Raw genomic sequence first — 27,402 nt, forward strand, 5'->3', positions numbered from 1 at the left:
GCTTATACAGCACAATGACATTGACTTAATGCAATCATCTGTTTTAAAGTACAACACAAAAGGATGAAGGGTGACTTGAATGTTCTGCCAGTGAAATCCTTGTGCAGCATCCTGAAGCAAACAGGTATAGTTCTCTGCAAAATCCACTATGATGATGCATGTAGTATCAGGGAGGGTTTCTTTGCTTGGTCTGAAGTAGTGACTCTGAGATTTTGATACATAATGATGTTGTGTTAAGTTTTGAGGTTTTTGAATGAGATACTCAGCAAATTCATCGGTCATTTTCATTGATGTCTCCAGTGTAGGTCGACCAGTTTGCACCCATTGTTTCAATACAATATTTTCACAATCTTGTAAGGAATCCAGCTCCATTAAAAAATTGTGCAGTTCATAGTCGTCAGGACACCGGGAACAGCGATGCAGCATGCATTCCTCGTTTTTCAGATTGCACACAAGTTTCTGTAGAAGTTCAGTGTACGGTTCTTTCACATGTGCAGCATGCATTAACAGTTTTACATTTTGGTGATACGTGCATACACATACATTATGCATTCCATGACTGTTTACAGTAACACATTCTTTTGGCCTAAGTTCACGAACTTTAGTAAACCCAATATCTTCAGGGTATTTTTCTCTGAAAGTTAACCATACATCTTCCAGATTATGTAAAATTAGTCTTTTTGTCTTATACACTCTTTTGCCATTTTCTGAAGGGACCGACAGACAGTCTTTTTTATTAGCAGAAATGCGACTTATATCGTCTTAACAGTAAAAATTCTGGACACGTTTTTCCACATCCTTACCTATTCTGTTTCCCACTTTATAACTCCCTTTTGACAAAATACCATCTTCTTTTAGCAATACCCTCGATTTCTTTACCATGTATTCGATAATGTTAAGAAACATTTGGATTTTTTCTTTACTCCATGAAGCTGGTGCTAAAGCATATGTAGTTTTTCTTTAACAGATCTTCTGCAGAATTTCTCTTTAAGTTTTTTCATTAAAATATTACAGCCTGTACATTCAGCACTGCCAGTTTCTTCAGACACATTTTTCACTGGAACAGCACTTCTGATGCTGTTTGCTGGAATTTTAAAGCAAAGCGACGATACTTGGATCGAATGTATTCTGGGCACCTGTCTTGTGTTCTCTCGGTAACCTTAAATGGTGGAATTTCAAGTAATTCACAACTTTTTCATTAAATTTTTGAAGAGCTGTAGATGGATCTGGTGTATATTCTTGATATTCAACTTCACATTCATCCATTGCTGGAAGGTTATCCCCCATAGGAGATAAAATGTCCTCATGGCATGTTAAGCACAGCTTGGTACCTGGGATAAGTCAGGGTTTTATATTTCCTTGCTATGGTTAAAGAAATGGTTTCAAAGATTTCTTAGCAATTTTTTTACCATGCTTCTTAAAAGCGTCACAGCAAATTCTTTGCCTGTCTTAAAATGTTCCTAAATAGAGCCTTTTGTGAGAAGAACAAGCACACTCAATATTTGCATATGCGCTTCTTAGCTTCAGTAATTCAATGTCAGCTTGATTCAGGTTTGACATACCTATTAAATCAAGCTCTTCACTGCTACTACTTTTCTTCTGACACACAACTGCTGACACAAAACCTAAAGAACATTTGTTTTCCATTGTGATTTTTAATCAACTGTGTATGTTGCAGAAAAGAACTGGATGGTTTGAAACTGTTTCTTGTTCTCTAATTAGTCAAGAATGTACTATGAAGAATAACAAAAACATAACACACACAGCCTCCGTTGCATGTGAGTGTTGCTGCTAGACTGAATTTTTCATTGTTGTTTCATGTATTGTTGATTAGCTATTTGAAGCAATTAATTATTACAGCATTATTGAAGAGGTATAAGATCTAACAATAGAGGGTAAATATCCTTCTAATTTTTTTTATGTTGAAAAGTATGTCAGTAGGAATTCTTTGAAACAAAAATTCAGATGGTGAACTTGTGTTTCTGCTGAACAAAATTCCTGAAATTCGTAAAACAAAAATTGGTGAGAATTTACATTACTTACAAATTTTCAAACTTTTGTTGCTTAGACACAGCACTTTAATAATTTTTATATATTATAGCTCTATTCTTTTACTTTTCAATGATACCAAATTGAATAAAATTGGTTCATAAATAAAAAGTTATAGTAGTTAACAAACTTACAAGGCACTTCGTTTCTCAATGCCAGATGGTAGAAGGGACCCACATTTCAAAGTGGTCTCCTAATTAAAATTTTGGTCAAAAAATTCCAGAAAAAGTATTTTAACCCTAACTCATTATGTACATTCTTACACCAAATTTTCAGAAAAATCTGTGACATAAGGGCAACGGCCACTCGGTGATTTCACATGAAATTACCCCAGGGCATCTGTATCACCTTACCATTCGTCAGTGACGTATTTTAAAACACTCATCAATCTCTTCAAAGGCAATGGTGTTAAAATCTCCTTATCTACCCATGATCAAATCAGTACTAACTGAGTCACAATGAACTACTAGTCACACATTTCTTTTCCAACTAAGAAGTCTATAGATTGACTTGTGCTCATTGCCCTCATACATGTATTGAACAAACGAGTCATGAGGTTAAAATATGGTTTTGAAAGCACCTTCCCACTATAAAGAGCAATGTAAAGTACACCTCTACTTTCGCCAAACACCTTAGATATAGTGGCCATTGTGAACCAATGATCAATTCCCTCCAGATTCTACATGTAGTACCCAAAGGAAAATAATTAACCATTTTGGAAGAGTTCAAGATAATCAAATTTCTTAAGCGATCAGAGAATTTAAGCCTTAATGATCAATTGGTCATTAAAATTCAATTTTTTTATGATATGATAATGTCCGCTTTCTCAAAATTTGCGTAGTTTTCTCTCTTCTTTTCCGTGACTGCTGGATTTGCTCCTCATTTTTTCTGGCATTGTCACCTACCATTGTGGCTTCGTGTTCAGTTTTCTAATTACTGCAATATTTTTTAACCCTTAGTGTTTTTCATCTATTTCCTGTCCCCCTCCCTCCATATGTTTACTATCTCCTATGCTTATCATTCTCACACACAACCTCCTCCCTCACCCCCCCCCCCCCCCCCCTCCTTCTCCCTATTCATTTAGATTGACATTTAGATCCATCATAACAGTTGGCAGTTCACTGGAATAGTTACTTCCTATACCACTAGTTTGTCTATTTTTAATATTTAAGAATGTTTGATTCTGTTCTATCATTTTAATTGGTTCTGTTCAGTATTTACTTTATTTAAATCCATTTTTGCTATCATCACCGCCACCCGGCACTTTCATGAAGTTTCATTCTGAAGTGAATATACTGTGCAGCCCACTAGCTTCAGCATATACTTTGTCTAGAGCAGTATTTATTTACCACAATGATTCATGGCTATGACTGCTAACCTACCTTTGCACTGCATACTGCCATGGCTTGTCGAGTTTCTTTTTGGTTCTTAATCCTGTGCTCAGGCAGATTTAGCCTAATCTCTCAATAATGTTGTAATTTCACACTTTTAATTTACAGGTTTTCACTTGACATTTCAGGCTTTTCTATGTTTATATTTGGTGATTGCCGCCTTCATCTTAGCGCCATCATATCAATGGCTTTTAAATATTACTAATGCAGTCTCTGCTGTTCAAGGCAAGTGAATCACTTTACTTCTTACCTCTAGCTTAGCTATCCCATAGACTGGAGTTACAAATGTTCATGAATGTCAAAAGATTGTTATAACTAATTACAGATAATCTGAAGATAATGCATGAAATGTGTCACCATTAATAAAACACTCGCAACACTGACTGTTTTCTATTTTTGGAACGTATCTTATTTACCCAATTGTAAGGTAAGGTTTTTTCCCCAATTCGTCATTCGAAAAATACAGGGTTGACAAATTTGCAAATTAAACTATTGCTGTTGAGGTCAACATTTTTATATTGTTTGGTGGAGTTATCTAAGGACTGTGTTAGTGCAAGAGACATACGAGAAACAATGAATCAGCTACAACAACAGTCTATTGCTCTGATGAATATTTGATAATTTTGTGAAACACAAGAGGAAACAGCATTAAATTCTATCATCTTACTAACTTTTGTTATATTTGAACAAGTTTGCTATAAACATCTTCATACCTGCATGGACCGGTATACAAACATTAAAAGAGCTAAACATTAAAGCAGCTAAATATTTGTGACAACGAAGAAATAAATTTCACAACTATGCTGTTAGGATGATGGTGGTGATGGTGATTAAAAATAGTGATGCCACAGATTACAGGATTAGTAAGCAAAAGAAAACGGTCAAAAAATTAATGTAACTCATTTCTTTTTGGTTATTTCATTTCTCCTAGTGTTACCAAAATGAAGACAATCAATAAATGGCATAAGTTTAGAATAGGTCTAATGTTAGCTTTTTGCAGATAGTTATTGTCAGCAAAACAGTTTGTAATTGTGATTAGTCAGAGTATGTTAAAAATAAATTTTTCGCAAGCAGCCTCCTAAAAAAAAAAAAAAACACAATGGTATTGGATCCTTAGGGAATGGGAATCAAGAGCTTACTTACTAAGTCTGTATATAAGAAACAACCTGATAAGGAATAACACTCAGTTCAAGACAAAGGTCTCTCATAAAAACATGTGATACAGCTAGGATGCTACAGCTGGTACAGCTGTAATAATATATACTGCAGATCATACGGCATGGAAAACTGCAAATGATGCCAAAGTCATTCCAAATTATTATGATGTATGCAGAGACCACAAAGTTCAATTTCAGAATACTGCTGAAATCGGCAAAAAAACTTAACTTTGTGACTGGCTGAACCAAGAAAAAACAAAAAATCCAGGAAAAAATCTGCACTTTGTTATCACTGGAAGAGCTAAAATCAGAATTAGGCAAGCAGAAAACAGAGCTCAATATGAAAACTTAAAGAAAGGACATTAATGACATTAATTGTATTGTCAAAAATAAGAACCATGGCGAGAATATTCTATGAAACAAGAACACTGTGTGACACAATTAAGACAGGAAAAAAACTGTATTAAACATTAAGTTGATAATTACCACTTCAAACTTAATATTCAAAGAAGAGCTCTGTACAAGAATAACATATGACAGGAATAGAAAATTACTAAACACCACTGTTAAGAAGAAGAGAACAGATTCTGAATCCATCAATGCATTTAAACTTCCCAATAATGATGCTACTAAGAGATGAGATCTTAATATCAAAGATATCCCAAATATAAATTTGAAGAATCTTTGGAAATAGGGGTTCATCACCTCTCCAGTTCAAAAAAGGTGATGGGAAAAAATGCACGAACTACTATAGTATAAATTTGCATTCGCACTGCCTAAAACTCTGCAAGGCAATCCTTGGGCGCAGAATACAAAAATCTGTTGACCCTACACTCACCTCCTAGGTCACCTATCAACCTTGTTTTAGACACAAACTTTGTAAGAAGTACTGGAAGAAAAATAAAATACTTTTAACTCTTTCTGAACATCAAGAAAGCACATGATCATGTAACATGTAAGAATATATTGGAATATTTGAGGCACAAGAAAGTGATTGAGAACATCACTACAGGAGTACAATTATGCAAAAAGACAAACTGTGCACTGGTTCAGAATGGACTGTGAGAATCGAGAAGGTAGTTGTCTCTCACATCTCCTATTCATGATGGATGAATTTCTTATATTTTATAAAATGATACAAGAAAGACTTATGTGTAACAAAAATACTGCAACAGTAACCAATCACTGTATGGTTGAGACACTGAGTAGTCAACAGCCACATAAACAAGCCAAAATTTTGATGAGCTTTCAGACATAGCGCACAGCTACATTATCCCTGCCGGCTACACTGTCCTGATGCAGCAAACCCCACATTCTCCAACCTCCTCTTCAGTCCAGCTACAAACCCTGTCTTGTAAATATCACACTGGACCGCAAAACAACTTTTACCGAGGCTTCTGCTACCTTTCATGAAGCCCTAAAATGAAGAACATCCTCCACTTCTTTCCCAAAAGTGTTTTCTACCACTCATACAAATTAAGAAACATCTAGGGCCATCACACCCTACTCCAATCCTGTCTGCAGCATATTGCACCCTAGAGGTGGGCAACCTGTAAAAGCAGTTATTTTGTACCAACTCTGATGTTGAGCGAGACCACTTCCCTGCTCTCCACCCTCAGAAATGGCACAGTCATTGCAAACTGTGATGGAGAGCAGCAATGATGACCTCTCTGTGATAGAACACGCTGTTAGCACAACATGATCAACTTCAATTACTCAAACAATGGAAACTCCGGTATGAATATCAAAAATGTAGAAAAATACCAGTGCCACTTACCATAAAGTAGACTTGCTAAATTGCAGACAAGTACAATTAAAAGACATTTACATAAAGCTTTCCGCCACAGCCCTCATCAGCAAAAGAGAAACACTCACCATTTATACACACAAGCAAGCACACCTCACACAGCTTGGGCCAGAACATATTACAGTCCGAACTGTCGGAATTGGTTGGCTGGTTGGTTGGTTTGTAGATTAAAGGGACTAAATTGCAAGGTTATCAGACCTTTTTTCCTTAGTCACACAGGTCTCAGATTAAAACTATAACCCAACGGAATCCTATCACCTAAAATCCGGGGAAGGAACAAAATGCATAAAACTGTGTGTAACCACACTGAAGTAGAAAATGTAAGTATCAAGCCAAAATTGAAACCATTAACTAAAAGGAAAAAAAGCAGTAGAAGGTGTTAAAACAATATAGCAGACAACCTTGACTGGCTGACTGCAAGAACAAAAAAGGATGAGCCAGGCATTCTGCAACACAATAAAATCTCCAGCCTAAAGACACAAGGCAAGAGAAACACAGATGGTGGAAAGACGAACATCAAGTCGAAACCAAGTTGAACAGATAGACCAGAGGGAGTGAGGAAGAGTTATATGTACAGAGGGTGAGGGACTGATGAGGCTAAGGTGCCCACCCTTAAACAGTGCGTTAAAAACACCCTTCACAGATAAAACTTAAAAACTATGTTAGCCATTGAGGCATTGTCACCTAAAATCGAAGGGGGCGTGTCAGGGAGATTAAAAGTTCGTCTCTAGGCTGCTAAATTTGGACAGTCCAGCAAGATGTGAACCACTGTCAAACGTGAACTGCAGCGACACTCAGGTGGGTTCTCACCACGTAGGAGGCGACCCTGAGTCAGCCAAGTATGGCCGATGCAGAGCTGGCAAAGGCCAATGGAGAGAGACTTGCATGGAGGACCTCCACACATTCATCATCTCCTTTATCATATGTAACTTATTCAGGAAAGTCAAGTCTGTATTCCAGAGCCCAAAAACTTTGCAGCATAATACCAATAGAAGATCAGATTCGAGTATACCAGTCTCCAGACTCAGTTTACAAGAAGCCTCTCTGGTTAGTATGTTGGCAAGTTTACTTCCTGAGATTCTGACATATCCCAGGGTCAATACAGACCACTGACCACCCACAATGTTCGAGGACATAGAACAGGCTCTTGGATGGCCATTACCACACGATGGCAAGGATAGCACTGGTCGAGAACTTGCAAGGCGCTCAAAGAGTCATTACAAATGAGGAAGAACTCCCCAGCACAGCGAGAGATGGCACCAGCTCTGCAGTGAAAACACTGCAGCTATCTGGCAAGAAGTGCAAGTTGGTATGTCCTGTATGAGCATAAGTGAACCCATCATGACCATGAACCATCGAGCCATCTGTATAAACTACCTCTGAATCCTGGATGCAACAAGAAGAGGTTGCAGAGGGCCGCAGGATGAACTGAGTCTTTTGGGGCTCATGATAGGTCCAGATGAAGCTGTGGTCTTGGTAGACACCATGGAGGTGTACTTGAGTGGACCCGGAGGATAGGTGGTAGACAGAAAGACTCAAGTTCAGTGAAAAGGGACCGGACACTGACTGCAGTTGTAATCCATGATCTGGGCCACAGTTGCAGGAGATAGATCACCATGTTAGAGAAAAGGAGATGGTGATTCGGCCGTCTATGCAAGCTGTGAATGTGTGCAGTTTCAATTGTTGTCAGATCTGCAATGGAGGAAGCCCAGCTTCCACGAGTAGGTTGTTCACAGAGTTTGTTTGGAAAAGTCCCATCACAAGTCAAACTCCACAGTGGCATATAAGGTCCAGCATCTGCAATTCTGAGGACGATGCTAAACCACACATCAGGCTTCCATAGTCAAGATGGGGTTGTACAAGGGCTTTGTACAGCTGCAGAAGTGCAGGGCGATCTGCATCCCAGTAAGTGTGCCTCAGGCAACAAAGAATGTTTAACAGGCTGCCAGCACTTGTGCCTAGGCTGAAGAAGATGGGGAAGCAAAGTTAATCAGGCTTCGAAAATCACTTCTAAAGAGCAATAGGAGTCCACTACATTAAGGAGATGGTCATCAAGATAAAAGTTGTGGGTGCAGGTGAACTGTACAAATATGAGATAAGTGCATGACCCAAGTCTTGGCAGCTGAAAACTGAAAGCTGTGGGTGAGGGCCCATGACTGCACCTTTCATATAGCTCCCTGCAGTTGACTTTCAACCACACCAGTAGTAGATGAGCAAAAGGAAATGCAGGAGTCATCAGCTTATAAGAAGGGTGATACCGAGGACCCCTCAACTGCTGCAAGACCATTAATGGCTCATAAAAAGAGGGAGATGCTCAATACAGAGCCCTGCAGGAGCCCATTCTCTTGGATACAAGGGGAACTGTGTGAAGCACTGACTTGAACTCTGAAAGTGCAGAGTGATAAAAAAAGTTCTGCATAAAAACTGGAAGCGGGCCCCGGAGACCCCAGTCGTGTAATGTAGAAAGGACGTAGTGTCGCCAAGTGGGGTCATATGCTTTCATCAAGTCAAAAAAGACGGCAATAAGGTGGTGATGGTGCGAAAAGGCTGTTTGGATGGAAGACTCCAGGTATACCAAAATGTCAGTGGTGGAGCGACCTTGCTGAAAACCACCATGGGATGGAGCCAGATGGCCATGAGACTCAAAAGAAGCCACCACAATCACCGGTTCACCATACATTCGAGCAGCTTGCATAGAATATTGGTGGAGCTAATAGGACAAAAGCTACCCATGTCTAGTGGGGTCTTACTACCAGATTTTAGCACTGGAACAATGATACTTTCTTGCCACTGTGATGGGAATTCACCATCACTCCACATGCGGTTGAAGATGGCAAGGATGTAGTGCTGGTAATCCAGTGATAGATATTTAATCATTTCGTGATGGATGTGGTCTGGCCCAGGGGCTGTGCCAGGACAATGTGCAAGTGCACTGAGAAATTCCCACTCACTGAATGGAATATTATATAGCTCAGGGTGGCATGTAATAAAAGGTAAGTGTTGTCGTTCCACATGCTGTTTTAGGGTACGAAAGACAGGATGGCAATTCTCAGACGCATAGGTTCGTTCATAAGGCTCAGAAAAACGCTCTGTGATTGCTTCTGGGTCAGTATACACAGCTCCATGTGTGGAAATCCCAGGCATACCTGCAGAACTCTTGATATCTGTAAAGATACCTGATATTAGTCCAAACCTGGGAACGAGAGGTTCATGTTCCAATGGTGGAGACATACTGTTCCCAACACTCCTGCTACTGTCTTTTAATTAGCTGACGGACCCTGGCACGAAGCCGTTTGAAGGCAATGAGATGCTCCATTGATTGGCACTGCTTATGATGTTGAGAGGGCCTGCCTACAATCTCTAATGGCCGCAGCAATTTCCAGCACCCACCAAGGCTCTACCTTCCATTGGGGAAAACTTGAGGAACAAGGGATTGTTGATTCAGCTACAGAAACAACGATCATAGTAACATTCTGAATTACCACATCAATGTTGCCACTTCTGGGCAAGTTTCCAGGTGAGAGACTATGGGAGAGGCACAGGAAGAGCGGAAAGTAGTCACTACCACACAAGTCATTGTGAGCTCTCCAGTGTATAGATGGTAGAAAGACAGGATTGCAAACTGAAAGGTCATTGGCCAAGTATATGCCATGTGCCACACTGAAATGAGTGGGGGCACCTCTATTTAGGAGGCAAAGGTTGAGCTGAGTTAGCAGATTCTCAACATCTTTACCATGGCCAGTAATCTAGGTTCCAGCCCACAAAGGACTATCATCACTGAAATCACCCAAAAATGGGAAAGGTGGGAGAGTTCAGAAATTAGTGCAGCCAATACATTTTGTGGTACTTCAATACCTGGAGGAAGGTAGACATTGCAGATTGTAATTTCCTATGTTGTCCTCATCCTGACAACCACGGCTTCTAAAGCTGTATGAAGGGGCACAGGTCCACTATAGACAGAGGTAAGGACACACATACATAAGCCACCTACCAAACTGTTGCAGTCATTATGATTTTTGTAATACCTCTGATTGCCACAAAGGGTAGGGGTTCAGACTGCTAGAAACCAGGTTTCAGAATGCAGTTGTAATACTTAAAGAGTTGTTTCAGCTCAGCCAGATGGGGGAAAACCACCGCAATTCCACTGGGTGATGATGCTTTCTTTAGTCTGGGAAGGCATGAAGGGACCAAAAAGGCATTTTACACTTGAGGGCTATCTGCAACCATCAGTTGAGTGGCTGTATCCATTACCATCACTTCTGAGGCATCGGCGAGATCAAGGTCCTCAGGGGATGTTTAATGCAGAACCTGTAGGGAGTGGTGGTCACAAGTATCTCATTTCTTAACAGTCTTCTTCCTTGTCTGCCCTCTAACTGCTCTTTAGTGGCTTGCTGGGAGGGCTCCTCTGAAGTAGCTCCAGGGACAGATGAAAAGCATGAAGCTCTTTGACCAGCAGGTTTTGGCTATTTCAGCCACAGACTGACTGGTGTCCACTATGGCATGGATAGAGATCTCGGAAGGTAGAGTCCCAAGCGACCCCTTCCATGCGAGAGGAACCAAAAAGAAGGCTGTTGCTGCACCAGCTGGGAGGGGGGGGTTTAACCTTGAGGGACCACTGTAGGAGGCATAGACGAAGAAACTACCGCTGCCAGCGAGGACGACGACATCATAGCTGCAGCATAGACTGACATCAATCAAACGGGGTTCAACAGTCATATTTCTTTTCTTTTTTGCCTCTTGGTAAGTCAGACTGTCCAGGGTCTTTTATTTAATAATTTTCCTCTCCTTTCGAAGAACTGTGCAGTTCAATGAGCAGAGACAGTGGTGCTCTTCACAGCTAACACAGGTGGGAGGAGAGGTACATGAAGTATTCGGGTACAATGGAGGTCCGCAATTTCTACATGTGGCACTAGAATTGCACCAGGAAGACATGTGGCCAAATTTCCAGCATTTAAAGCACTGCATAGGGGGACGGATGTATGGTTTGATGCCATATCGGTATACCAGGTAAAGAATAATCCTCAAAGGCCAAGACGAAGGCATCGGTAGCAACCATGTTATCTTTTGGTCCCCTATAGACACGCTGGACGAAGTGAACACCCCATCGATCTAATTTGGTGTGTAGCTCATTGTCTGGCTGCAATAGGTGGTCTCAATGAAAAATAATCCCCTGGACCATGTTTAGGCTTTCATGGAGAGTGACTAAATGGGAATATCACCCAGCTCGTCACAGGCCAGCAACACCCTTGACTGGACTTGGGATGCTACTTAATCAGAACTGACCTATTTCATATTTTGGGCAGCACCACCACTTCCCCAAACTTATCCCCCAGGTTGTCAACAAAAAATAGAGCCTCTGAAAGTCAGAAAGGAGTCCCCACCAGTTCTAATGCAAACCTAGGGGCAACTACGACTCTCTTGTTCCTGTATTACTACATTCCTGCCATTGGATAGCTAGGGAGGGAAACAATTTTGTGTTATACTTCTAGACACTGGAATTTACCCTTCCTTTCTTAGAGACCACAGGGGCCATTCCTCCACCAGCAAAAGACAATGTGGTCCACTTCATTGCGGGTCATCCACCCTGATGCCACCCACCCCGATCAGTGGCTCTCCCCACAGGTGCCGCCTTGCATGATGCCCATTGCCATGCATTCCAATGCTCCAGGTGCATGGGCATCTACTCATTAGCATACTTGGAGTGTTTGCAGCTCAGGCATGAGCAGTGCGATCCCTGTGTTGTCAGGTAGCTACAACCAAGAGGGTACATGACAACCACCTCGCGACAGACTGGCTAACGCCCTGGACAGTGGGTGCAAAAAGATCCATCGTATTATAAGCAGGTAACTTATCATCACATTTGTTTAAAAGTAACTATAGTAGTAACGGATATAATAAAATAGAGTAAACAGACTTTATCTTATGAAAACTTTCTTAGCAAAAGGGTGCAATAATTTGTCACTGCTAAATACGGGTACCCAGCTGTCAAAGCACAGTTCGTTCATAGATTGTAAATTCTGTTATCAGTCTTGTCAGATATTCTTGGATGAAAAATATCCAGCAGCTTCCAAAATCAGCTTGTACAGAATGTACACTCCTGGAAATTGAAATAAGAACACCGTGAATTCATTGTCCCAGGAAGGGGAAACTTTATTGACACATTCCTGGGGTCAGATACATCACATGATCACACTGACAGAACCACAGGCACATAGACACAGGCAACAGAGCATGCACAATGTCGGCACTAGTACAGTGTATAACCACCTTTCGCAGCAATGCAGGCTGCTATTCTCCCATGGAGACGATCGTAGAGATGCTGGATGTAGTCCTGTGGAACGGCTTGCCATGCCATTTCCACCTGGCGCATCAGTTGGACCAGCGTTCGTGCTGGACGCGCAGACCGCGTGAGACGACGCTTCATCCGGTCCCAAACATGCTCAATGGGGGACAGATCCGGAGATCTTGCTGGCCAGGGTAGTTGACTTACACCTTCTAGAGCACGTTGGGTGGCACGGAATACATGCGGACGTGCATTGTCCTGTTGGAACAGCAAGTTCCCTTGCCGGTCTAGGAATGGTAGAACGATGGGTTCGATGACGGTTTGGATGTCCCCTCGACGATCACCAGTGGTGTACGGCCAGTGTAGGAGATCCGTCCCCACACCATGATGCCGGGTGTTGGCCCTGTGTGCCTCGGTCGTATGCAGTCCTGATTGTGGCGCTCACCTGCACGGCGCCAAACACGCATACAACCATCATTGGCACCAAGGCAGAAGCGACTCTCATCGCTGAAGACGACACGTCTCCATTCGTCCCTCCATTCACGCCTGTCGCGACACCACTGGAGGCGGGCTGCACGATGTTGGGGCGTGAGCGGAAGACGGCCTAACGGTGTGCGGGACCGTAGCCCAGCTTCATGGAGACGGTTGCGAATGGTCCTCGCCGATACCCCAGGAGCAACAGTGTCCCTAATTTGCAGGGAAGTGGCGGTGCGGTCCCCTACGGCACTGCGTAGGATCCTACGGTCTTGGCGTGCATCCGTGCGTCGCTGCGGTCCGGTCCCAGGTCGACGGGCACGTGCACCTTCCGCCGACCACTGGCGACAACATCGATGTACTGTGGAGACCTCACGCCCCACGTGTTGAGCAATTCGGCGGTACGTCCACCCGGCCTCCCGCATGCCCACTATACGCCCTCGCTCAACTGCACATACGGTTCACGTCCACGCTGTCGCGGCATGCTACCAGTGTTAAAGACTGCGATGGAGCTCCGTATGCCACGGCAAACTGGCTGACACTGACGGCGACGGTGCACAAATGCTGCGCAGCTAGCGCCATTCAACGGCCAACACCGCGGTTCCTGGTGTGTCCGCTGTGCCGTGCGTGTGATCATTGCTTGTACAGCCCTCTCGCAGTGTCCGGAGCAAGTATGGTGGGTCTGACACACCGGTGTCAATGTGTTCTTTTTTCCATTTCCAGGAGTGTATTTTTTGTCTGTATGCACACACAGATTATAGGCAATAACAATTACTGGACCAGCAGAGAGTTGCCTTGATGCAACAAAAATGAAGTTTCTCTATTCTTGCTCACAAAAGAGAAAATAATGGATAACATACAAAATGAAGACATCCAAACAATTGCTAGGGTTGGAAACAGGCCTTTTGGAAATCCTTGACTGAATCTCTGGGGATCCACATATTTTTTTCTTAAATGGGGGCTTTGCCTGAGTTCACAGAAGAGTAACCCAGAATCACAATTCAAGCAAGCTATTTAACTACAAAATTAACAATATCCTGAGTTACACATTTAAATCCAGTAAATATACAATTGTTACAACTCTTGCAGACCAAATCCTTTATTTAAAAAACTAAGGAGTCTTGTTTGTTTTATTCTTTCAGCATATTGTAGTGAAAGAAGTAGTCGCTACAGTTGGTTGATATTAAGTTCGAATTGATTCATCTACATTAAGTATCAATTCCTTACACAGCAACAGCGAAACTTGAGGCAGCACCCCCCCTTCTATGTCTTCTTCCTCACTGCCAGCTCCTACCTGTGTTCCTTCATAAGCATTTCACTTGCATCAACCTTAGGTATGGAAATCAGGACATCATTATTGCAACAACATCCTGGAATGTTGCACTTTCAGAAATATCAGTTCCACTACTCCAACAATATAAGGAATAGGTAGATGACACGCTGAGATATATACAGGTACAACGAAAAGACGCTTACGCATTAGTGTTCAGCCACAGCTTTCATCAGAAAAGGAAAAACAACCCCACACACACACACACACACACACACACACACACACACACACACACACACACACACACACTTACATTCACACAAGCAAGCACACCTCATGCACACATGACCGCCATCTCCAGCAGCTCGGACTGGAATAACATGAAATGTGTAAGTTTCTTTTTCATTGGACCTGTCTGCAAACTCAACATATCATCTTTACGGTGAGTAGCAATCTATATTTTTCTTATATTGCTGATATTCCAACCTGACGTTTCCATTTTTTAGTTTTGCTACTTCTCCTTCTTCTTCTGGAACAACATTGTGTTCAGCTGCAAATAATGTACCACAGCTACTCTTTGTGAAACAATATAACACTGTCTGTTGAGTTACAGAATTCCAGGCAGCAACAAACACATGCATATGTACAAGGCTGAGTGTCATCACCTCCTTCCTCTCAAAGAATGAAATTGACTTCTGCACAACTGCTACTCTGGATTTGGCTTTAACAGAGCATATTATGCCCGGGTTCAGAGGCTGCCGATGACTTGTGCAGTTTGAAGGAACACAACATTTACATTCCTCAGGAATTATGTTTCCTTGAGATGTACAAGGCAGAGATCAATAATAATACCTTCCTACTGCACCCATTTTGGCATCTAAATGGCTGAAAAAGTTGTAGAGATTTCTGATGTCCCCAGCATCTGCTGTTGTGCTCTGAAGTACGAAGTAGTATTTTAATGTTTTGGAAACACTGGGAATTAATAGTGAAGGCAACCTTGTCCTTCCAATAATTTACACTTTCTATGATCAGAGCCTCACTCTCCAACTTACACTCTGAAATGACAGATTATGGTGTTTTTTTTTAAAACAATTCAACCAGCTGTTTGGTACACCAAAATTTTCAAAGTCAATCCTCAGAGCAATTTCCAGAACCTTTTCTGGCAGTCTGCTTCTACTTATAGATATGCTTCCACTCCTCTGTCCTTGAAACTAGATTAGAAGACATTTTCCACATCACTAAATATAAACTTGTGAATGTTCCTCCTTTCTGGATCCACAGGAATTGTTAGCATCAGCATGTAGGAACACTTCCTCATTTTTTAATATGCCACACATAGAGGGCAATAAATCATATTTCATTGCCATGTCAGAAATATTTATGTTAGGATTGCCATCAACAACATGGATGATAGTCAACTTTTGCTGAACTGTAAGCTTTCAATGTTTGCAAGCCATAACTCCACAAAAGTAAAATTGATAACTTCAGCACTGCAGTAAGCAAACAACTACACTTCTGGTGTTTTGCAGACTCAGTGACTGCGCTGTAACATCATATGACCTAAGTCAATGGATATCTATTTCCGATTCTTTCAACACATCTGCTGGTATTGCTACAAGGATAGTTGAGTTATTTACTACAATCTACAAACGTGTTGACCAGTTGAATCAATCACCATTTAATGCATCACATGACAAAAGTACAACCTGTGGGAAACGAAATGGAAAGAAATCAGAAACTCACTCAAACATGTTAAGAACTACGAAAAAATCTGAATTTGGTTTGCAAAATGTTTCATATTTATTCCTTGAAAGTGGACTTTTTCTTAAAGTAGTGTTCATAAAAAGCAGGAGAAATAACATTGTTTTTATGGGAGTTTCATCAGGACCAACAGAAATATTTGCTAAAAGTAGGATATCCTTAAAAGCGGGTTCATTAATTCGAGGTTTTACTGTATAGTGGTGTGGTTATATGAAGCGAATGGCTACCAAAAAGACTACATGGATATGCTTTGATCAAATAAACCCCAAGCATTACTAATTAATGTGACCTTGCCTCAACCCCCCCCCCCCCCCCCCCACCCTGAGAATGTTGCCAAGAGTCTTAAGTCTACATGCAACCTCTTTCCATTGAACTGGCTTAGACAATGTTTCCCATGATCTAGCTTTAATTGACACTATTTCTTGTTTTCTTGTCACTTTTTCTCCCACTAACTACTTCTTTGTTGAAAGATTTTGGTTTGTTAACGCTGGTAACTGTCCCTGCCATTTCATGCATGTGGAGTGCTTCGCGTGGAGGGAACACTCTTGTGCCAATCCAAGCTCTGGAATTTGTAATCATTGCCATGGTGATGGTGATGGTGGCCGTTGCCACCCCAGCAACTCAAGGTGATGCATGATGCTATACTCAATAGCTACAAAATGTCTCTCGCAGATCATGAGTTACCAATCCAGTTCATGTGAACACATTGGTGTAAAGTTGTTACTTCAAACAGGTGTGATACGGCCTCTTCCTAAAGCCACTGATAAGTAGGCAGGGGCATTACCTTAAAGAGCCAGTCTCGTGCTCTTTTGTATACTGTAGAATATTTTGAAGAAGAAAAGGATAACAGCAGCACTCATACTTCGTCGAACAAGTAGCTACAACTCTGCAAATAGGAACAACCTCTGTGAAGAAAACAATGAGTGAGGAGTGAGCTCAAGACCTACAGAAACCAAATGCTGTCCTTTCAAAGTCAGGAAAAACCAGAGTGTATGCTGCTAAAATAACAAAACCTGGTAATTTTCAAGAGGACACAATGTGACGACATACATACATGATTATTATGTGTAGAAAGAATTTCCCATCTGGAAAAAGCTGGCCTTTCTTACTATGAGATAGTGAGTTGCTTTTTAGAGGAAAAACCAGCCTCTGAGTCATACTAAAGAGGATGAGTACCTAGGAAAAACGTTTTCTGGAATAAGGGATCTGCTTGGACAGAAGGATATTGTTGCCTGGAGATGCTGTGTTTTTGAGGAAGTATCTATAAGTGCAAACCTCACTAAATTGCTTGGCTGGATGAAATGTGGGTAAATGCTGATCATTCAATCCAGACTGACTACGAAGACTGATGATACTCCACAAGAAACAATAAAAGTTCCAGCTGGAAAAGGCAGTTGGTTCATTCCTTTGCATGCTGGAACAATCAGTGGATTTATTCCAACTGCTTTGTTGTTGTTTACACCAAAGAAATTTGGGAAGTTCCAAGAGTTGACTGCAGCGAAATTTAAAGAGTGGGCTGTTCCCTCTTTTCTTCCATATGCAGAAAATAACTCCATTATAACATCTGATTATACATCATATCACTCTGTTCAGTTTAACAAAGTCCTTACAGGCAGAAGCAGGAAGAGTGACAAAGTGGACTGGCTAGAGGAGAACAGTATACATTCATTGACAGAGAAATAAGAGTAGTAGAAATGCTGGAAAGTGTGAAAGAGCATAAATCAGATAATATCACTTACAACATCAACAAAATTGGAGAAGTAAATGGTAGTAGTGTCATGCGCCTTCCACCATATCATTGCCATTTCAGTGCAATAGAAATTGTGTGAGCTCAAGTGAAATCACATGTTGCAGGCAGAAATAAAAATTTTAATTTAAGAGACATCAAAATTTTAGTGTGTGAGACACTGGACAGCATTATTCCTACAACACAGAATCATACTGCCACATATACATGGCACATCTTACAGGAGCTTTGGGTATGATAGCAGCAAGACTAAAGATAGCAATCATGACATAATTGTGCTAATAATGACACACTCACTGAAGACTGTGGTTCCCTCTCCTCTTCCATGAGATGCAGGTCAGAGATGCATTTATTTATTAAAATATGTACTGAAATACTGAAACAACATAATCTCTACTTTATCTCAAAAAGTGTTTCCTAATCTTAAATTCTTTTTAATTATGAAGAGATTATGTTTCAATCCCTCAAGGCTATTGGCAGTTTTAAAATTAAACAATGGAAACTCCATGATGGAATAGCAACAATGTAGGAAAAGGCAGACTGCTACTAAGCATAGAGAAGACACATTATGTTGCAGACAGGTACAATCAAAAGACACTTACACAAAACTTTTGGGCACAGCTTTAATCAACAAAAGGGAAACATACACCATTCATACACACAAGCAAGCCCTCCTCACACACACATAATCACCAACTCTGGCAGCTCATGCCAGAATGCCTGTCTGCAACTTAAAGTGTCTTCTTTACAGCAAGTAGCAATGTATCTTTTCCCACATTGTTATTAGCAGTTTTTAGGCATCAGTACCACGGCATTGCAATGGCTCTACAATTTTCTGTGTGACACTGGTAGTCAGGCAAATGACACAGTGCAACAACGAACAGCTGCCTAGTAGAGTGGCAACATAGTTGCTTGCTGTCAGGGATGTTCTTTTGGCAGCCCAAGTATATGTGCATAAAGGTAGAAACCAAATATTCTAAAGCAAACAATATACTCAAAACCATTTGCATTTGCAATACTTACAGTCAACAGCTTCTTTTGAAGAAGCCTGGACGTGGAGGTACAGTGGACGTAAGCCTGGATTTCTTTGTCTTTCTTCTATAGTCAAATACCTCCCGCGTGTGGAAACTGCAGCACCTGATGGCAAACAAGAAATCAATATATATATATCAAGCAAACATACTCACTGTTTGATAAAGTACACATATGAACACTGCAGCTGAACACAAATGGCCACAACTAGAATTTGCAACCACAAAAAAGTACAAATACTATATGCAGATGGCTGAACTTTGAGACACACATTGTACACTTTGCAGATGATAAATCTACCAATACCGAAAAACTACACAGTATTATTAGATTACATTGCATTGCACAAATACACAATAACAGAAGTTACGGAATTAAAATGAGGCCATGGGGTTGATGGGAATCCAACATATGATGTGCAGCAAGTACCCAGCTGTATACCTCTGAGAAGCTGGAACTGGAAGGAAGGCTCCATGCCACTCTCATGCTGGAGAAGCAGTTTAATCCTTCAAACTATGACTTGCAAGCGAGCCACTATGTGCTGAAATATAGACACTGTGTGCTTCTATTCATCCTTACTGGCAGCTGACAAAGAGAACTGATTCCTCGTCCCCAAACTCTTATTTCTATAGACATTTAAATCACACTCAGTTTGCATAAAAATACTGAGCTTATATACCTCATTTCATGGTTACACTGCATACAGAGATCAGCAGTGGCTTATTTTCTGGGCTGCTTCAGTAGGATGTGTCACTAATGTTTCTTGCACCTCGCCTTGATTGTTCTAACTGTCTGTTTCCACAAAATCTAAAACCCAACAAATACGGATACGATTTCAATTTAAGTAACAACTGGGATACAGCACTCACTCTATTAATGAATCACAAGCTGTTTTATCCATCAGAGTGAAAGAAGAGAAAGGGATGAAAATTTCAAAGAAGGTCAAATCAAGAGACAGAAAAGAAATCTGAATCAGAAGTCCTAACAGACTGCTACATCAGGTGTCTAGCATGGATATTAATTGTGGTATATTACAGACAATGTCTTACAAGTTCAGCTGAAGACCTGATAGTGACTAGCACCTGATTAAGACAACTACATGAGTAGATAAATATTGAGCATAAAAATAGAATTTTCAGTTTGGCTCAACAGTCGAGAATATATATTCTCCTATCAATCACATAGTGGGAACCTCAGAAATGACAGTCAGCTGAATTGACAACTTCACAAAGAAACACACTACAGACCATTACTCTTGAATTGCCGGAATGCAGTTCCTCAACAGGTTCATCTGAATATTTCCCTAATAGATTACCTCACCGCATATCTGCATCCAGTAACCACCTATTTGATATGCTATTAACACAACACAACTGGGTTGAAATCTTTTTTTGTTGTACACATTGCTCCAGCTAATATGATTTGAACACTTTCTCCTTCTTCATCTTCCCACATGCCTGGTTCTTACCACTAATAAATTTTATACAAACTCCAATTCATGTGCTAAAGGTCACATATTTCATTTCACACATTTATGGTCATATACACTTACTCAGCAACACTTTTCTGTTTATACTATCAATTCCTTCAACTTTCCAACCACTTCTAAATCTTTTTGCTTTCATTTCATACATTTCTCCTCTTGTAATAATTGTCTAAAAATTACATAAATTAGTTTTTTTTTTTTTTTTTTTTTTTTTTTTTTTTTTTTTTTTTTTATATATAGCTTCTTTCCTTCTTCTGGGCTCAACAACACTAACACTGTGATACATTCTTGTATCTGAGAAAAATGAAGGATTCACAACCTAATATAATAAAAAGGATACATTGCTACTCACCATGAAGAGATGTTGTTTGGCAGACAGGCAAAACAAAAAAAAAAAAGACTGCTATACATTAGTGCTTTCAGTCAAAAGGCCTTCTTCTAAAGCACAACTATACACACATTCAAGCAAGTACAACTCACACACACAACCCATGTCTCTGACCAATGAGGCAGGACTGTGAGCAACTTTGCCTGATAGGAAGAAAAGTAACCCATAGGTGGTGGGGGGTACAGAGGAGGCTGGGGCAGGGAATGGGACCAGTAGCAGGGTAGGGTGTAGTACTGACTCCGGGAACATGCAGGGATGTGATGGAGACAGGGTAGAGCTACTAGGTGCAGTCAGGAGGTTTCAGGGGGGGGGGGGGGGGGATGGAAAATAATGGAAGTACAGAAAGGGAGAAAGAATAGTGGGTGCATTGGTGGAATTAGAAAGCTTTATAGTGCTGTAGTGGTGCAAGGAAGGGGATAGGTGAGTGAAGGACAGGAACTAGCATAGATTGAGGCCTGCACTTATGGGAACATGGGATATATTTCAGGGAGAGTTCCCATCTGCACAATTCAGAAAAGCTGACATTGGTACGAAGGCTCGAGATGGTGAAGGCTGTGATGCAGTCACAACAATTAAGCACATTGTGTTGGGCAGCAACTGGATAGTCCAGCCGTCTCTTGTCCACACTGTGTCAGTGGTCATTCTTATGGACTGAAAGCTTGTTGGTTGTCCTGCCCTTGTAGAAAGCAACACAGTGGTTGCAGCTTAGCTTGTAGATCACGACTGCTTACCCAGGTAGCCTTGCCATTGATGGGGTAGGTGATGCTGTGACCAGACTGGAATTATTGTTGTTGTTGTTGGTGGTGGTGGTGGTTGTTGGAAGATGTAATACCGCACAGGTCTTGCATCTAGGTCTAGTGCATGGATATGAGCCATGAGGCAAGGGGTTTGGAGCAGGAGTGGAGTAGGGATGGACAAGGATATTGTGTAGGTTCAGAGGGTGGTGGAATACCACTGTGGGAGTGGTGGAAAGAATAGTGGGTAGGAGACACCTCAAATCAGGGATCGATAAGAGTCGAAACCCTGGCAGAGAATGCGATTCAGTTGCTCCAGTCCTGGGTTGTACTGAGTCGTCTGTGGCTGGACAGTGGTACTTTGGGAGGTGGTGAGTGAATGGAGAGACAAGCGGTTAGAGACCCTGTTTCTGTACTATGTTGGAATGGTAATTTTAGTCTGTGAAGGCCTCAGCAAGACCCTTGGTATATTTGGAGATGGACTGCTCATCACTCCAGGTGTAACTGCCATGACTGGCTAGGTGTATGGGAGGGACTTCTTGGTAAGGAATGGGTAGAAGTATTGTTGGTGGTTGGTAGGTTTGATATGGATGGAAGTACTGGTGTAACCATCTTTTAGTTGGACGTCAACAATGAGGACGGTGGATTGCTGAATTGAGCAGGACCAGATAAAGTGAATGGTGGAGAAGGTGTTGAGGTTCTGGAGGAAGGTGGATAGAATGTCCTCACCCTCAGTCCAAATCACAAAGACATCATTCATGCAACCAAAATAGGAGAGAAGTTTGGGATTCTGGGTGGTTAGGAAGGATTCCTCTGGACAGACCATGAATAGGTTGGCATAGAATGGTGCCATGTGGACACCCCATGGTGACCAGGAAGAAGGTTATTGGTTTGGAGTCAGTCAGACAATGGGAAAGGTAGTGATCAATAGCAGCAAGGTCAAAGGTATTAGGGCTGTTAGTGTAGAGGGAAGCGGTATCAATAATGATGTGCAGGATGCCATGTAGTACGGGAACAGGAATGGTGGAGAGTCAATGGAGGGTGTATTTTATACGAAAAGGTAAGTTATTGGTAATACACTGAGCTACTGGTTGACAATAGCAGAGCTTCTCTAAGTGGGGACACAGTAGCTGGTCCCAATGGGGCGTCCTGGCTGGTTATGTTTATAGCCTTAGTGACGCATGTAGAAGGTAGGAACACAGGGAGTGGTGGGGTTAAAGAGAAAGAGAGTGAGAGAGTGAGAGAGAGAGAGAGAGAGAGAGAGAGAGAGAGAGAGAGAGAGAGAGAGAGAGAGAGGGGGGGGGGGGGGTTGGGATAGCTTACAGGTTTGAGGAGAGCAACATCTCCACTTCAACAGATGCCATCCATTCCATACCAAGAAGTCCCTTCCATACAGCCAAGCCAGTCATGGCAGTCGCACCTGTAGCGATGAGCCGTCTATCTCCAAATATACCGAGGGTCTCGCTGAGGCCTTCAGACTGAAGTTAACATCCCAACATAGTACAGAAACAGGATCCCTAATGCCTTTTACATCCAGTCACCCACCACCTCCCAAAGTCCCACTGTCTGGCCACAGAGGAGCATTCCTCTCATGACTCAGTACCATCCAGCATCTGAATCACATTTTCTGCTAGGGTTTTGCCTCTTTCATGTCATTCCCTGATATGAGGAGTATTCTACTCACTATTCTTCCCACCCCTCCCACAGTGATATTCCACATCCTTGTCCATCCCTCCTCTACCTCTATTCCCAACCCCTTGCCTCAAGGCTCATACCCCTGCACTAGACCTAGATGCAAAACCTACATCTCCCCCCACCCCCCCAACCCCCACCTGACATCAGCACAACAACAACAACAACAACAACAACTACAACAACTACTACTACTACTACTACTACTACTACAGCCTGGTCACAGGTAGCACCTATCCCATCAACGGCAAGGCTACCTGGGTATGCAGTCGTGATCTACAAACTACGTTGCAGCCACTGTGCTGTTTTCTACATGGGAATGACAGGCAACAAGCTGTATGTCCAAGTGAATGGCCACTGACAAAGTGTGGTCAAGAGACAATTGGACTATCCAGTTGCATTGCAGCTTAACACAATGTGCTTAACTTCAATGACTGCATCACAGCCTTCACCATTTCGATCCTTCCTACCAACGTCAGTTTTTCTGAACTGTGCAGATGGGAACTCTCCCTGAAATATATCCCACGTTCTCGTAACCCATAGGCCTCAACATTTGCCATCCCCTGTCCTACACCCAACTATCCCCTACCCTGCCCTACTCCAGCACTACACGGTCTTCCAGTTCCACCAATACACCCACTAGCCTTTTTCGTTTCTGTACTCCCCTTCTTTTCCACTCTCCCCCTGACCCCTCCTCCCCAAACCACCTGACTGCACCTACTAGTCATACCCTGTGTCCATCACATCCCTGCATGCTCCAACAATCAGCACTACAGGTCCCCTACCCCTATCCCATTACCCCTCCTCTTCCCTTCCCTTCCCTTCCCTTCCCTTCCCTTCCCTTCCCTTCCCTTCCACACCCAGCCTCCTCCTTAACCTCACCACTCACAGACTGTTTCTACCATCAGGTGCAGTTCTTCACAGTCCATCTCCAGTGTCTGGCCAGAGACAGTGGTCATAAGTGTGAGAAGTGTTTCGTGAATGTATGTGTGTTCTACTTTAGAAGAAAGCCTTTTGACGGAAAGCTCAGATGTATAGCAGTCTTTTCATTGTGCCTGTCTGAGACTCAACATCTCCTCTATATGGTCAGTAGCAATCAACCACTTTCATAATACTGTGGTATTCCATCCTGGATTTTCTATTGTTTGACATTCACCAACTAATATTGATAAGACCACCAGAAATAAGAATGCTACAATACAGTTACCATACCTCCTGGAGGACACACACCTCCTCATGGTGGATACAAAATAACTCCATATCAATCAATAACTATGCAACAGGGAAATTATTATATCAAAAACTCTAGAATTGAATTCAATAAACCTCATCACTACTCAGTTTTTTTACGACACGGATTCTTTCATTTTTAAGTAATATAATTCTTCCACGACATACTAAATCTTACACAGCTTAAAATCAAATAATGGAAATCACTCACCAGACAGTAAAGGCAGTGAGCGGGTGACAGGCACAAAAATACTGCACATTACTGAACTTTCAGGCACTGTTCTTCTTCAGAGACAATGAAACGCACATACATGCCCCCTCTCCCCTCACAGTGTGCACTGAAATCCTATTAGGTGGATCAATCCAAATACCTAAATAAGATTTAAACCTACAGGAGCTATGCACGTGCACGCACATACAGAGAGAGAGAGAGAGAGAGAGAGAGAGAATCATGAGGTGTAACATATCACTTTGATAAAGTGGTATGCTGCACAACATCTATAGTACATGAATGATGATCAACACCTTTAAAAAGACGTTTGAATAGTAAGTTTAGACTTGTGAACTGTTTGGGAGTTGGATCTTGTTTGCACATGAAATCTGATGTGGATGGATGCAGGACTTCTGCAAGGCGGGATGACAATAGCTTCTTTATGACGCTTCACAATACTTGCTAGTTTGGTGGTTTATTCCATATAGTATCGTCCTATCTTGCAGACATACCTCAAGCCCTAGAACAGGTACCATGACATTTGGTATTATATTGTGGGGACAAGAAAGAAAGCTCAGCTGTCATTCTAATGGGAACTGTCATTCAACTCTTATTGAGTGCATCCAATACATAACTCGTATTGTATACGAACACTGAATGAAGTGTAAGTACTGTAATCAATGGCTCAATACTATCAAATTTGAGAAGCAGTACTTTCTATTAATTTAGCAGCACGTCGCAAATTAGATATGCACTTTTGGATTATTAGCACAGATTCAGTTGCAGTGGAGAAGAAATAATCCATCAGCACTATATGGCTTAGCTGCACGATAATTCAAGAGATATAAGTCCATAATTTAAGGGTATCAGACATAACAACCTGAACTGCAACAATCACCTAACTTGTCCTGGTAATGGGTAGCCTGCTGGGGCAATGACCCGGGGTGTGTGCATGTGCCTTTTTTGCATTAGTTAGCACTGAAGAAAAACACTGTCCGAACACTCAGAAATATGTTTAGTTTTGTTTATGTGGCTATCACTCTCTCAACACCTGAACAATATTGTGAGTGATTATTTTGACTCCTGCCATTATTTTAGTTCCAATTTTATATGATTTAGAATTTACTATCTTGTTACTAAATATACATGGGATAGTTCACACCACACAGAACTAGAAATTCCATCTTGTCATCAAATTTATTGCAATTAATTTATTTATTATCTTATTTCAACAGTAATGAGGAACTTCCTAGTTTTTCTTATTTTTGAAGTTTTTCTTGCCAATGACAAATTTTAAAATGTTTAGGAGGTCATTCAACCTTCAACAGGAATTAAACTACGGCACGTGTTGTCCTTTGAAACATGAAGTCTTGATGAGAATGTTACAGTAGGTGTTACTCTAAAAAGCAATAAGGTTTACTCGATTTGTCAGGACAAGTTAATAAACATGTTTTGAAAATTCATGTGATGCAGATTAATACGAAGCAACTGGAAACGACATTATCAATGTTAAGCAAAGGCATAACCAGTGTGCCAAAAAAAGGCAAAAACAGTGTTCATGATCTTAGCTATGACTTCCAAAATCCAACAGCATCTTCCCTCATTATTCCACTTGGGTAAGAGAAATAGCACAGTTTGATACACAGGTTGTCCTGTCACAGGCATTAACTGTAATTTATGCTGAAGTAGGTGAGAAAATTATAATGGTAAAAAACAAAAAATATTGCCAATGTTTGGAGCAAAATACAGAAAAAAATGGACACACAGAAGCTACAGAAGGCTATTTGTTGCACTGCATTAAAACTAAAAACAGAAAGGGAGATGAGATTGATGATAGTTCTCAAAGAGATACAAATACTACTGTAGAAACCTGGACCTCGACGCACGATTATCGGGCAGGAAAACAACTATCGTATTTCTAAAAGATTTTACTTCCTACTACATTGCGAGACCTAAATATCATCTTAGTACCCATGTCATGGAACACACTTGTGTCACATAAACCCTAATAGAGAACTATCATAAATCACAAACACGGCTGGGATGGCTCGTAAGGAAATAATAACACAACTCAAGACAGTCCGTAGGCACAGCTAACCTGAAGATAAGTTTATTTCTTCTTGTATGAGACCCTTAGTTAGCAGATTTCGGGCTGCCACAGGAACATCATTTATCTCATACTCAGAAGTGAAGAGATCAGCAGTTGTGCGTACAGTGTTTCCAACCTGTGCAACATTAATCAAATTAGAATCTTTATCAGGAACACAGTGATTTGTGGAATGACTATATTGAATAGAAACAAATTATTTTCAAAACACAGGCAAGTATTACATAAAGCTTCGAAATGTTCTGAGAAATAAATGCCACTGTTAATTCCACACATACGCAGGAGGTTTACTATTGTGGCACGATGGAGCACAAGAAGAAATATGTAAGGGTTCACTAAAGTTGTAGGTATTGATCATATATTTCAAAAAACGAACACATTTTACCTGTCTTGTGTTACTATCATATTACGAAACCACTACAAATCAAACAATAAGCTGAGACACCACAAAATTACTAATAAAAATATTAGTTCCAGAATAGTGCACTGTAAGCAAGGAATGTTTCCGTTCAGCAGATTAACAGAATGCATCGGCACGCAGTCTACAACTTGTATTTAGCTTTCTTTACCTAGCACTCAT

General features: G+C 41.3%; 1 protein-coding gene across 5 annotated transcripts in view; it reads right to left on the reverse strand.

Moving 5' to 3' along the window:
- Positions 1-27,402, reverse strand: part of LOC126412848 (uncharacterized) — a 309,701-nt gene that overhangs the window by 230,935 nt on the left and 51,364 nt on the right. For 4 of the 5 annotated variants that reach the window (XM_050082699.1, XM_050082700.1, XM_050082703.1 and 1 more), the window contains exons 3-4: positions 26,814-26,940; positions 18,966-19,079 (exon numbers count right to left, since the gene is read on the reverse strand). In XM_050082699.1, coding sequence (XP_049938656.1) covers positions 18,966-19,079; positions 26,814-26,940 — 241 coding nt within the window. The remainder of the gene's footprint in view (positions 1-18,965; positions 19,080-26,813; positions 26,941-27,402) is intronic. The other variant, XM_050082704.1, reaches the window with a different exon arrangement.

This window comes from Schistocerca serialis, chromosome 7 (assembly GCF_023864345.2).
Source record: "Schistocerca serialis cubense isolate TAMUIC-IGC-003099 chromosome 7, iqSchSeri2.2, whole genome shotgun sequence".
Classification (NCBI taxonomy): domain Eukaryota; kingdom Metazoa; phylum Arthropoda; class Insecta; order Orthoptera; family Acrididae; genus Schistocerca; species Schistocerca serialis.